Raw genomic sequence first — 14,858 nt, forward strand, 5'->3', positions numbered from 1 at the left:
CAGATAAGACATAACATGTAGTGCTTAATAATATGTTTTATTTTGATCTTCGTAACACTGCTTTCTCGGGGTGACCAGCAGCTACTCAATGCTTCTGCAGTGAGCAATGCCATTTTTACCAAGATCAGTAAAGGAGATCTTATCTAGATCCCCTCTACCTTACGGGAGCCGAAATAAGCATTCCTGATTGCAGGAGCAGTCATACGATGTTGCTCTGTTGGCATCACTCTCAGCTTACATCCTCAGTGAGCATCTGTAGCTCATCAGCTGGCCAGCTCTAGAAAATGATGTGTATCTCTTTAAAAATGAAATGCTCTTTTTATATGATCCCAACAGGTTATAGTCAATGGAGCAGAACGTATACACTTTATATGGTGAAACGAAAGAGAACTGTGTGTATGAAAGGAACACTATGGACATCATACGCACATTAATGCATATGATAGCTGCGTGGTCCCTTTACATTTTCCTTGTGTTGCTTTTGCAAAAATAGAAACCCTCTATATGCATTTGCACCTTCCCCCCAGGGAAGAGATGTGTCTGGCTTTAAACATTTCCATGCATGTGATATACCGGTACGTACCTCCATTCAGCTCCAGTGGTGGTTTAGTGAATGCTTCAAGTAGGGGTCTGTTCAGACCCCCATGCGCATGTAATTCCCATTAATTTCAGTTGCAACACTTTCTTGCCACTCATAAGTTGCTTTAAGCAGCCAATCAGTTCCAAAAAATAATGTTGGACGACAGATGAAGAGGGTGCCTACAGCAACATAGGTACAACTTCTAGGTCAGGTTTTTTTTTAAAGAATTAATATTAAACTACTCACAGAGCCAGCTCAGCGTTGACAGTATACCTACTCCATGCTGTGCCGGCAGTGTGCCATCATATGACGTCAAGTTGGTATTGGCTTAAGCTGTGCTTGAGCTCTTGGCTGGGCCTAGCTTATTGAAAGCAGAGGGGTACAAGTCAGCTAAAACATTTCTGTTTGTTAAGAAGTTTGGTCCTTGCGACTTTCCGTACAAAATTTTTTTGTTATATTGCCAAATCCAGCTAGCTAGCCAAGATCTAACATGACAACAAGAAGAATATGCTAATTATATCATTTCTCCAACAGCAACATCCTCTGGTTCTTTCTTTTCATATTTACTATGTTTGCGTCATGTCTTCACATCCGTTAGCAAACTATAAAGCGCCTTATTCAACACGAATGCTAGCGAGTGAATGAGATAACCGGAGAAACGCTCTGCTTGTGTTTGGTTTTCCCGTGTGGAGCACATCTTTGTTCAGGCTCTGGTTTAGGGTTTTTTTTGTTTACCAGGGCTAAACAGCTGCTTTTCTTTTTGGCATTCCTGCCGCCATGCTGTGATACCATCAGACAGGCAACAATGCACTGCATCTTTTAGTCTAAAGGAAAACCTCATCGTCATTGTCTTTTAGCGATGCTGTTTTATACAGGCTTTTCCTGACAACAGGAAAGCCTAACGATGAAAAAACCCAATACTGAGATAGTATGTAAAGGATCATGCTTCTATGCCTACACTATTGCCATTGGTGACGGTGTTACAGTGATAGTTTGCAGCATAACTCTGATTGTATTATTATTATTATTATTTACTGTCTTATATAGCACCATCAAAGAAGCAAAGAAGCTATTTTTTTTCTGATGGTAGCCAATAGTCTGAACTGAATTGGCTGAACTGAATTACGATAAGATTATATTACGGTATGAAATGGAACTGCAGCTTTATTTTATATTTTACATACGGATATATGTTTACAGACTCAAAAGGTTGTTAACCCTTTGAATGTATTGCACACCTGCTCTGGCACTAGACAGGTTAACTGCTTGGTACATGCATGTAGAGTCTTATTATTAAAAATCAGGTTACCGCTTCTTCATGTGAGCCGCACACATAAATCCTTTGACACTGCATACCTAGCTAATTTCAGCCGAAGGGTCATTATCTGATCACGGATGATCAGTAGATGAAAGCGTTCATAACACTGGAATGAGATCACTGGCTTCTCCATTGTCTCCAATCACAGCCAAGTGATTATAGATAAAGACGTATAGCGGATGTATGCAGAGATAAGCAGCCAAAACCCAGACACATGGATTACTTTATTGTAAGGGGACAACAGTTGGGAGCTGTTCGTTTGTACGAATTGGCAGCTTTTTAAAGCAAAAGCCTCTATTATTTTACATCTGGCTATGTTTAAAAGTAAATATTATTATGAAAAGCTTAAGTTTGATGTACCAACAGGAATTAAGAGATTCCACTCAATGGACTATTTACAGTATTTAGTACAGTTTCCTTTAGGGTTATCCCACATACATATCCTGTAGGCTTTAATATGAAAAAAAATATGTGGATATGGAGCGGTACAACTGGATAACCATAGACAAATATGTACAGCTACATAAGCTTTTAAGACCTCAGATGTCTCTTTTTCTGATGGAATGCATGTGTCTTGTATGTGTGAGGACAAGAGGTCATAATCTTAAAGTAGTAGGTCAGAAGCTTAGATGTAATGGAAGAAAGTTTTCCTATGATGACAGTGTGATAGGTTAGTGGTAGGTTAATGGAACAATCTCCCAGCGGTAGTGGTCGAGGCTAATACAGTGAGGGAATTTAAACTTGCATGGGATAAGGATATGGCTATTCCTAATCTAGGACGAGACCAAGGACTGATTGAGGATTGAGTCTTCACAACAGGATTAATGGGCTGAATGGTTATTATCTGTCCTCAAAGTCTACGTTTTCTATATTTTTCATCTGATCTGAAGAAGGGACTTGTGAGGTCTCAAAAGCCTATGTTACTTTACAGCATTTTCTGGGTTGGCCCAATAAAAGGTATTACCTTTGATGAAAGACTCCATCTGACTGACTCCATGACTGTTAGTATGTGTTCATGCAGTGAGTAGCACAGCGCATCAACATAAAACAGACAAAGCCACAAAGCACTGTCAAGGATTTGCAGCTGTTTGCCTCTAGAAATGCCCTTTTTCTTTGAAGTTGTCTAGACAATACATGAATAAGACTACTGTTATCCATAACGTAAAAATAAAAAGACCCATAAAGCCAACGCTGCCTTTGGCATTCAGTTCAGCTGGTCTGAGTCAATATTTAATTATATTAATATTTAGGGGATTTACAGGTTTCTGAAAAAAAAAATTGCTCAAAGTTTTACCGCAACCCTATGTAGAATTCAAGGTAAATTGCCTTAAAGGGATAGTCCAATGCATAGAATGCACTTAAACTGTACATGCTAATATATGTATATATATATATATATATATATATATATATATATATATATATATATATATATATATATATATATATATATATGTCATCAAGGTGTTTTAGATATATGCTTACCTCAAGAAAATGAGTAGATACAAGTTGCGTACCTACTGAAATTAGTGAGGACACTGATCGGTTGTCCTAAGAAGATGACATGATCATCATAAATAAGAGGTTATATTCTAAAACTAGAGAGATTCTTAGATGTAATGCAATTAAATTTCACTTTACTGAGAAGGTGGTAGGTAAGTGGAACAGTCTCCAAGCAGAAGGGGTAGAGGTTAATACAGTAACAGAATTTATATGCATGGGACAGAACAGCAGGGAAATATGGGCAGACTAGATGGGCCAAATGGTTCTTATCTGTGTCAGATTCTATGTTTCTTATGGTTTTATTGCTAGTGTCTTCAAACAGGAGATAAAAGGGGGGAAGGTTATGTGAGCGACCAAAGTGCATCAAACAACACTTAACCAGTTTTAGTAAGTGATATAGCGCGCTAAAACAGTATGACATACAAGACACGATTCATGTTATACTCTGTCAGAGTTATGTTTCTGTCATTGAAACAGACCCTTTAAAATGTGATATTATAAAGCTAAACAAATATAACCATGAACTTCAAATGTTTAAACACTTGGAAGCTTGTTACTGTTTTACTAAATGAAAACATACATCCCAACAGTCTTGGTTTTCATAGGACAGATTTTTTTTTTTCATAGGACAGACCAGATTCCGGGGGCACTGCCTCAATGTCACGCTTTTACAGTGATGATCATGGACTAGTTGGGGAGATCCTCTGTTGAGCATACTGTTGAGCTCCCACGTGGCTTCCTCGCTTCTTCTGGATTGCTCAGCCAAGCCATCCCAAATAATAATTAATGGATATGACTTTGGACTCCTTAATTACCTTAAAGTTCCTTCAAAGCAAGATGTTAAACCGCAGTTGGTGAAGAAGACACTTAGGGAGCCACAAAAGAGTTACATTTCAATGGCAAATCATCCACTGTAAAATGACCTTTAACATTGTATATGATGTAATCATTTTACATTCATTATTAACATTATTTAATTGAATACCATATTTGGCAAAACATTATAAAATATGTTGTAACTTTAGATAAAGAATTTTGAGTGAAAGTTGCACAAATAGAATTGTGTGAATCAGACCATTTATGAAACTGTGTACTTTACTTCGTTTTTGTAAATCCCACTTAATCCCGCGTCGTGCCATTGTTCAGGTCTATCAAAGTGTTTAAAAGTAAGGCTCAGTTGTATAATTCAGAAATATAAACCAACACTGGATTAAAGGGGATTTTCTCATGTGATATACAATTACAACCACTTATCCCAAAGCGCCAAAGTGGCTCCGGGGACCTCTCTGGACAGCGTCATACTGATATACTGATCAGACCTTCGTGGTTCATATCAAGAGTTTTTGTATATAGATTTACACCCCGTTTATTGTATATTTCACTGACCTTGTGTGCAAATCATATCATATATTAGGTAGGGGCAAAATTAGACCTTATGGTCACAATGACCCATTCGGAACATCTTGAAACTTTAGTTTTTCTCCCTGCGCTTAAAATATGGGTTCCAGTAGAAATGTGCTGATTCTTGGATATTACCAAAAAAACATCTTAAATTCCTCAAGTAAACTCATGTCATAGTGTTTACAGATTAAGCAAACTTTGTAATAAAACGTTCTATATGGTTATTCTTCCTGTTATCTCTGGGTTATGGTGTTGATTGGTTGAAGCAGTCTTTATAAGGGTTGGTGAGTCAGAAGGAGAATATTTCAGGGCAGGAATTTGATAAGATAATGTTGGCTTTGCCACTTTTGAGACACAGATCTCAGCTTTAATGTGTTGCATTTTTTTAAAAGAATATCTCCAAAAAACAATTACAGCAAAGATACAAAGAGTTTCAGGTAATTAGTGACTTCTTTAAATAGGAAATGTATTTCAATTAAGAATATGAAGTAATTATATATCATTGTCACGATTTTATATATTCACGAAAGGTTAATTTCCCTTTTTGCAATTACATTTCGTGTACAGAAGGATCATACTGCTGTATGATAAAGGTCCTTTGGGTAAAAAAAAAAATCTTGGAATTTGAGGTCATCCACAATTACATTACAAAAACTGCTTGGCCACCCTTGTCGTGTATCACTTATGTTAAAGTCTTTATTTGTACATTTGGATACATTTTGTTTAATCAGTAGTGCACACAACATTTACACCATAATTGCATTTTATAGGAAGTAGTCCAATTGTTTTCCTTAAAAAAATGTTTTGAAGAAGTGGAACGGAAAGGGTTAATGAATCAACATAAAATTAAATGAGTTAATGTTAATGGGAGATTTAAGATTAAAATAAAGATTTACTAGATTTAGATAAGCATTTTTCTTACAGTTTTAAGATTGGGACAGAAACTTGGTTTTCAAACTCATTTCAAGCAGGAGTCAGTCTGTGAAGGACCCCAGACATAAAGGTGCCAAGCGCAAGTTGGATTAAGATAAGGAGATGTGGAAGCTTGTTTTAGGACTAACTTGTAATTAGTTCTTAATTGTTAGATGACGACAAGCTATTTACTGAATGACACAAAGGTGATCCTTCCTAACAGCACAGTTTTTGGGTCTTTTTAAGCGCTGGATATTAGAATGCCTCCCAAATAATCCTCTACATGAAACCCATTAATCCGAATTAAGCAAAACCTCAAAAAAGCCTTTTTTCCTTGTGGTAATAGGCAATATTCCCATAATTAATGTAAGGAATTAGAAACATTTAACCTACAGAAGTGTCAAAGGCTTTTTGGTATAATGCTAACTCACTGTTGCACTTTGAAGGAGGAACACTCTACTCATAGACCAAAAATAAGGGGATCACTCCCAGCCATAAAACCAACATGCTGGGTTATACCTTGGGTTATGTGTTAAAATAATAATTGCTTTTGAAATATGGCCTTGTCACCTAAACAAGTAATGGAATGGTCATGATCATTGATAAGACCACTTTTTGAACTTTACACCAGAATCACTTTTTATATAAATATGCTTTAATGCCATAGTTTCCATCCAATTGGTTTTCTTTATGCTTAAATACTTCTCACTCAATGTAAACTTAATCTGAAGCATGATTGTCTATTCATCTTAAAATGTCAAATGGCCTTTAATATTCAAGGAGTCACAAAGAGCTAAACATAATAAAAGTGTATGAACAACCAAATTAGCATATGCAATTCTATATGGACAACTGCAGTACGTATCTGAGATATCTTGGCGTCTTATTCTGCCCATAATAGATGTTTTGTTTCGGAATAACTTGCACTTACATAACCTTAGATCTTAGTTTCTCTGTTGCTCATTGTATTACAAGCAAGATTGCTGGAGGAACCCACATGGACTATTAGAGTCTTGCCTACTGCATACTAATGATTAACCCCTGGAATCCCAAATAAGTCTACCACATTGGGTCTGCATTCATAGTAAATTATCTGACATACAAACGGTTAATCTTTATGGCATTCTGTACATTCTAGTGAAGACCAACGTTTTATTGTCGATTGTTCATTAACTTCATATGCATAAGGTTAATATACTTTGCACTGTTTTTTCTTCTGAGTCTCAAATGTTCTCCCTACACGATTTCCTCTTCAGAATGATTTACTTTTGCATTAGTAAATAAACCTTCACACACGTCTGGCTTTGTGATCATATAACCCCCCCTGACTTGCGTTATATATATGATACCACTGTAACTTTGTAACTTAAAATGGCATACATTGATTATGAATCTCAATCTTTGTCACGAACAGATTTAGCTGTTCTATGGTTCATTAGTCAGTAACTGCCTGAACGACTGTGGGAAGAAGACTACGTTTCTGCAACTTGTGATGTTAGCCAAGAGGAAAAAATGCAGCGCAAGGGCTTTTAAGCTGTGGTGATGTCTGATAGGCTAAACGTTGCTTTACATTTCCTTTATTTATGGTACATCACTTATCTAATCAGCCTAGAATGCTTAGTCTGTATTTTAACTCTTTGTAATGTTTTGGCATGGACAATGCCTTGTCCTGATGAAAGTTTAGATCGTATCAGAGACCTTAACACTGCAAACTATTCTTTCACCAAAATAATTATGTCCTTTGAAAGGTCCTCGGGTTTCAAGTATTTTCCCAAACAAGTTGAGGTGCTTTGAACTGGTCTGCAGACAGATGGGGAAAATTAGCTCTAAAAACAAGGAGTTAGAGCGTAGGAAGTATTCAGTAACGTAGCCTCAATTGATCATTCCACTCACATAGTCACATTCAGTTTAGTTTGTTATATTATATCCTTGATTTATCTAAATAAGTCTGTTTGACATTACAGGGTCTAATTGTATAAGTGCTTTGAAAAATATACCATTTAGATTAATGAAAAAAAGGATTCCGTAGTATCCATAGCTTTTTGCACATTCTAACATTTTGTGTTTATAGTTCTAAGTCTTACATTTGTAAAGGCCCAAACATGTGGCAGTAACCCCGTATGTCTTACACACACCGCCACAACAATATCAGCCCTTAAAATAAGTATAACCCACTACACCTAATTCACCAAATTAAAGTCAATTACGCTACCGCCACATAGACGTCAGCAAGCTTATGTCATGGAGGCTGAAGCTTTGATTGATCAATTGAGGTACCAAGTTGTACCATTTTCTGACATTGGCACCCAAATTTCATACATGCTTCTGGGTCACTGATGTGAATAGGAAGCTGCTTGGTGCAAAGCAAGAAATTGTATTCATGTTTATGCATGGAATGACGGTGTCCATAGCAGATGACTTGTCTGCCGACTTTATGACATCATTATTGTGTTCTGCACTGGAAACACCCAAAATGTTATAGCTGCCATTGAAAAATCACAGGTCAGCAGGGCTGATTTCTTAAAAAAAAAGGGTTAACAGGGCATACAATTTTGGGTCCTTTTGTAGGCCCAGGTCCCACTTGCTTGTCGGGTTCTCATGCTATAAACTGTTGTCACTCAAATGCAAACTTTGCTAGGATGGTCCTTAAAGGAACTGGGTAGTCAACCTGACATAACCCTGCTGAAACTCAGCTTTGGGAACCAGACAGAATATTTATGGCGCCAGCTTGGAAATGATTTTGAAGCCAAGGATTGATGCTTCCATAGATAAAAGCTAGTAGGATTTTGGAAGCCATAGAATCTTGGCTCCTGGAATCCTTCCAGTCCTGACCGGACCATTGAAAAAAAGAAAAGATAATTTTCTGATTAAAAAAAAAAACATTCGACAAAGTATACCTCCTTACACTCATAGTAATTAACCATTTTCTCTTGGCCAGAGGGAATTATTTAAGATTCAGCACAGACACTAGAATTCTTTATTTCTTTTTGTTTGGGAGTTAGTCATGCAGGTCTAGTCAATTACCCTGTAATTAAGACTGAACACTTCTAGCCAGGGGCTGATATTTTGTGGCCTGTTAGCTCAACCAACAAGAGATAACACGGAAGGCAATATAAATGTGGCATTCTAGACCCAGTTGTTTTAAGTATATTTGTGCATTGCGTTATAATGGTGCAGTCACCACAGTAACCAGGGCAATGGTGAAGATAAATAGAAATTGTGTTATTCTGTAACACTCCTAATGTAAATCTGAGGGCTACCACCTAACGGTTTGCAGGCTGGCAGGATGTTTAGCTCTACATCTGCAGGGCTACAACCATCTGCTGAACAAAATTATGTTTATTGAATGTCCGTATTAACCCCAGTCCAAACATTCTTCAGAAAGTGTGCTACCAAGAATGATTTGATTTGTAAAGAACACTAAAACCACCGACACAAAACATAAATACAGGAGCTAGAAAGTAAACATCCTCTGCTATTTTCTTAAGTAACCTAGCCGTGAAAGCCAGGCTTCCACAGGCGCTTCCAGCTGTCTTGCATCTGCAAGTTAATATTCCAAATTTCCTGATCACTGCTAGAAGCATCATGTTCCAGGCCAGGTGCTACATTTCTGGGGCAAGGGTTTTCACACTGCCCCCCCATCTCATATAACTTCTTTTTTTTTTTACAATATGTCAACACAGTCATTAAAGCATTTTAAACGTCAGCTCCTTTGTAGTGTGATCTGCAAACATACAATCATGACATATGTTCCGTTGTTCTTTCTCAGTGCAGTTGTAGTAAAGTAGGAAAAGTACACAGGTAGTATGCATACCAAGGCTGTTTGATGTTTTCTAGACTGCTGGTTGGAGTTCAGCTGTGAAAATACCGGTACTTAAAATTAGGCATCTGAGACAACCCGGATAAAAGGAATAGCAACCTCAAAATAATGAATTCTGTATAGTATAAAGCAGCCATATAGCTTATCAACCATTCCACCCAACTCCAGGGGTTATTATCAACAATATACACAATAAACCTGAATAACTGTGAATGCAGCACTCCTTTTTACTGTAAAAGCCTTCAGACACTTCTGAAGGCTAGTTTCATTAAGATAAAGATGAACATGACTTGTAGGAAAGTTCCATCTTTATTAATGCTTGGAAAAATATTATCTTTAGTACTAATTTGTACATCAGAAGACACATATACTTTATTCTTAGAAGCAAGATTTCACGTACAACTATTAATTATTCCCCAGTTCAATAGTTTAATGTATGTTTGGGTGATGGTTTTAAACTGGCGAATTTACCCATATTCAACCAAGTATGGTTGTAGCAGTGTGATGCGTTTGGACATCATAGTAAGTGGTCCATTGTGGGGGAAAAAAGATCACCATAAAAACCAAGGGTGCGTAATAATCAACACCTAAAAGTACAAAGATTATTTTCTTATTATTCATTTGATGGGCTGGTTATTTCTTTTCTTTGTATTGAGGGTAACAATCTATCCCATATATATCAGTATATATATATTAGAACATTCATAAGGTAATATCATTTTTAATTTTGCCTCGTTGTCATGACCCTCTATGAGAGATTACCTCAGAAAAGCAGGTTTTTGCAAACAGAAGTTCAACAAAGCAACACAGGAAATTAAATTTGGTATGAATGGGAAAAGAGCCCTGGAGAGGAACTAAAGCCAGACGCCTGAAGACATGCTTGGAATTCTACATCTAAAGCTATATAAATATTCAAATAAATTAAAATATATACATAGCGATATCAAGATAATAAACCACAGGAGGAAGACTCAAAAAAAAAACAAAAAAAACACAATACTACAGTGTTTCTGACAACTGGTGAGGCCATTCATTCCATGTTAAGAAAATCATGTCTGAGAATAACTTTAGTAGAATAATCGTTGTTAACTCTTACTTAAAGTATCAAACATTCTAAATGTTTAAAATGTACTATTTCTCAAGGCCCTTGGTGTATTGGAAGGAGGTGATTCTCTATGACCTACAAAGTTCTACGGGTTTCTATTTTTATTATAGCTGGGTCTCAACGCTCAATGGCTGCATGTGAGTGGGGTCAAGTCAGGTAGGTAGGGTTGGCTGCATACACGGGTTTGGGCTAGCGTACAGTGGACTATCGAAGGGGTGAGAGTGGAAGGAGCTGAGTCAAAGAAGGGAGAATCTGGAGAATAATGTAGGAAGGGTAGCCCATACAGCCAAGCCCCATAAAGAACACGGACTGCTGAGTAATATGATGTGACTTCTGTTCTGAACCCACATATTACTGTTGCTTACCTCACCTCAAACTACGCATCACCTTCGTTCTCTTTAAAGGATGTTTATTGTGCTCAACAATCAAAGAACAAAAGGCTGTGGGGGAAAAGCAAGTGGTAACATCCACACAGTGGGTTATCTTCATTTTTTCTTTTGCTTTTCTTACTACCTATGGTTTTAATTGCTTAGAAGAAGGACACAAACTGAAAAGTATCTTTGAATATTCCATATAGGTCCTAACTTTGTTAAAAATATGGATAGCTAAAATGTAGCTGTTATTTATTGATTTATGTCGTATCATCATATTCTGTAAAGCTTTACAATGGGCGACAAGTAGTGTAGCACATAACAAGTAGGACATACAGAACAATGCTTAGGTAATAGTAGTGATATATATATAGGTATAGTAGTGATATATATATATATATATATATATATATATATATTACATTTAATAAGGTCATTGTTCATAAAGATCCTTTGCTTTTATCATTCTTTCAAATGATAAAAGGTTAAAATTTGACATATATTAAAAGAAAATATGTATTGATGAATGAGCAAAGCTCCCAATAAAAGGAATGTGCTATGAAGATAAGTTATCAGAACTTAAAAGGTCAGACGCATACATAAGCTAAAGCCAGTCAAAATAATGGAAGGAATGTGCAGATTTGCAGTTTCATGGCTCTAGGAACATGAACACAGATAACAAAACCCTACAGTTTTTTTTGGCAATTGAACTGCATGATTGCTTCATAAAGTAGAGCACTAACCAGACGCAAGCATGAGGGTAGCAAGAAAGTAAACAGGAAAACACTGCGATCCCAGGTCAGGAAGAATGCCTGAGCGAGCCCTTTGTTTGCCTTAATGTATTTTATCTTTATCTAGAGCATCAACATTGAATTTTAAACATAATTGTATTCAAAGGCACTGTGTCACTTAGACAAAATGTTAATTACAAGCTCTTGCATGTTAAGTAAATTAACCTTTTACAGATCTGTCATTTTATTATTTCATTTGAAGGTTTAATTGCGTAAAAAACATAGAATTTTTAAGACTTTTTTTTTTAAGGAATGTCTTATCAGTTCATGTTTTTTTTTGTGTCACTTGACAAGTGTTTCCCCCAAAAATGAAAATTAGGCAACTTGCATGAATATATAATTATTTCTGAGAAGAGTTTGCACTTTTGACAGCGCTAGAAATGATGTTTCCATGTTTCATTACAAAAGTGTGACATTTAGCAGTGTATGGAGAACAAGACATTTAAGTTATATTATTAACATGTTCTTTTTAAGATTGGCCCATCAGGCATGGCAGATTTTCTTGTTTGGATATATATATAACTTTAAAACATGACATTTTAACAACATTTCTTGGGAGGTTTTTAGGACAATTCTTCTCTAATAAACGTACTATAATACATTGCTTCAAAATATTGTTCTAAAGCAAGAACTGTTCACGGACGATACCAAAAATCACTAACATTGTGCTAATATATAGTGATGACAGCAAAGTAACCGGGGAAAAAGAGTTAATGCTTGATTAAATACACATACATATTGTGTTTTGAATCATCAACTGTAATACTTTAAAAAATAAAACACATTATTCCCCTGTTATTCTACATGGTAAATCTTGTTGTGTTCTGTTTAGGTTTGTTTCCCGCTATACTGAATCTTGCCAGTAATGCCGTTATTACCACTAATGCCACATGTGGTGAAATGGGACCAGAAATGTTTTGTAAACTTGTAGAACATGTGCCAGGGAGGCCAATACGCAACCCTCAATGTAGCATCTGTGATGAGAACAGTTCCAATCCCAAAGGTAAGTAACCCATCTTCTGATATACTGTTGAGTCTATTCACCAACAAATAGTTAAATGGTTTAGTCACATGTCATTACATGCAAGCAATTCATATAGTCACTCAAATACAAAATGTAAAAGTTAAAAAGGCTGAACCCTGTAGGTGCAAAGGGGTGGACAGTGAAGTACCTCATTCACTCCTAGTTCACCGACTTGGATTTTTTGGGGGGAGGGGGGTAAATAGGGTGTTTAATATAAAGTTTATTTTTTTGTACTCAATAACCTTTCCCCCCAGTATATTTTAAACCTCATCCCAGTAAACACTAAATTATGTAGAGCATAGTGGGCTTTATACCCCAATATAGTCTATTATTACCCCCTACTCCACCACATACAGGGTAGGGGATAAAGGTGGATGGGTTGTTGACCCTCTTGCTTAATGTGGGGATCCCTGTTTCATTTCTATTATTATTTTTGTAATTAATCTTTTTTTGGTGTCTCTGTGTGTGGGACGTTACATGTCACCCCCCTGAGGCTACAAAGAGAAATTTGTGAGCTTCAGCTTGTATTTACAAATCACAAGCAATCTGGGGGTTGAATTATTCTGCACATTGCTTGCTTTTTTCAAGCAATCAATGTGCAGAATAAGTTGTGTGTGTTTGAGTATGTGAGTTAGTAATAGTGCATATATGAATGAGCTGCTACAAATTAAGATTTTTTTGCCAACTTTCATGCACTCACATTGTAGTTAAAAGACCTCATTATGTGTTGTACATCTTGCTGGTTAACTGCAAACAGGCATCGTTATTTCTGTAGTATTTTGTTTACTCACCGGAACCCAATAATCCTCTCACCAAAATATATAGAAATAAAATACTTTCTTACTCCATTTTCTATTCTCTTTCACTTGCAAGCTGGTATATGTTTTTTATTTGTTTATTTACAGAACGGCACCCGATAACCAATGCAATCGATGGCACTAATGATTGGTGGCAAAGTCCCAGTATTCAGAATGGCAGAATATATCACTGGGTCACCATAACACTGGATTTAAGACAAGTAATTATGACACTTTCTTGTTTTATTGTTTTTTCTAGCTAAAATCTTTTTTCCTGATTTAAAATAGCACCTTTCTGCATAGTCCTACACATTTGCAGTTCTTTATGGCATCTATGTAGTATTTGTGGGAGAATAGTCAACTAAGGTAATGGTGTGACACCAGGGTTATTTTATCTTTTAGTTAGCACAGTTAGAACCAGATTGCCTATACCTTCACATTTTAAAATGTATGGATCAAGTACTGCACAACCCCTACTGTATTAGAAAGACCTTCATTACTCTTTAATTACAAGCATCCTGAATTGGAAATACCACACATATACCAAATGTGTAAGATATCACATTTCCAGTTCCTTTGAACAATCTAAATTACAAGCTAACCAAATAATGTCTGGATCCTTATAAATCTCACATGTACAGTCTTTGTTCCACTTGGAAGTACTCATTATACGGTCCTCTGTTTCTCCATAAATAACCTGTAAACTGCATAATATATGGACTGCTTATCTGTCGTGTTTGTGTCTTTTATCTGTGAACTTTCTAAATAGTGCATGTAATACTGTGTAGAAAAAATAGCGGCACACAATGCTTTACATTTAGTTGATAAAGTCAAAATCTCATGGGAAAAAAAATATGTTTCTCTTTGAGGATTAAATATAATGATTTATGCATTTCATTAATCAGAGTGTCCTGCTGGGTGATTAAGACTGAGCCATTCAATTATTTGAAAGGAGTAAGGGTGTTTGCCTAGTAGGTTGGGCTCAGATAACAGAGCTACCTCACAGATATGAACGTCTGCCTGAAAATATAATATTTTGCTAAAACTACAACTATTAAATAAGGAAACCATATTTGTAACCTGGTACTAAGTAAAATAAATAGTCACAATTCCCTTTTAATAGTGTGGTTGATCACAATCCAAGAATTCTAAAGGTCACAAAGTAAATGATATTCAAAATAATAAGTATTATTATTATTATTATTGTATTAGTAATACTAGATTGTTCTGTTACGT

At 36.1% G+C, this 14,858-nt stretch overlaps 1 protein-coding gene across 1 annotated transcript in view; it reads left to right on the top strand.

Moving 5' to 3' along the window:
• The window catches only part of LAMA1 (laminin subunit alpha 1), a 69,337-nt gene that overhangs the window by 5,358 nt on the left and 49,121 nt on the right, over positions 1-14,858 (top strand). Inside the window, exons 2-3 of the mRNA XM_053467061.1 lie at positions 12,634-12,804; positions 13,731-13,843. Coding sequence (XP_053323036.1) covers positions 12,634-12,804; positions 13,731-13,843 — 284 coding nt within the window. The remainder of the gene's footprint in view (positions 1-12,633; positions 12,805-13,730; positions 13,844-14,858) is intronic.

The sequence above is a fragment of the Spea bombifrons genome, chromosome 5 (genome assembly GCF_027358695.1).
Source record: "Spea bombifrons isolate aSpeBom1 chromosome 5, aSpeBom1.2.pri, whole genome shotgun sequence".
In the NCBI taxonomy this organism is placed as follows: domain Eukaryota; kingdom Metazoa; phylum Chordata; class Amphibia; order Anura; family Pelobatidae; genus Spea; species Spea bombifrons.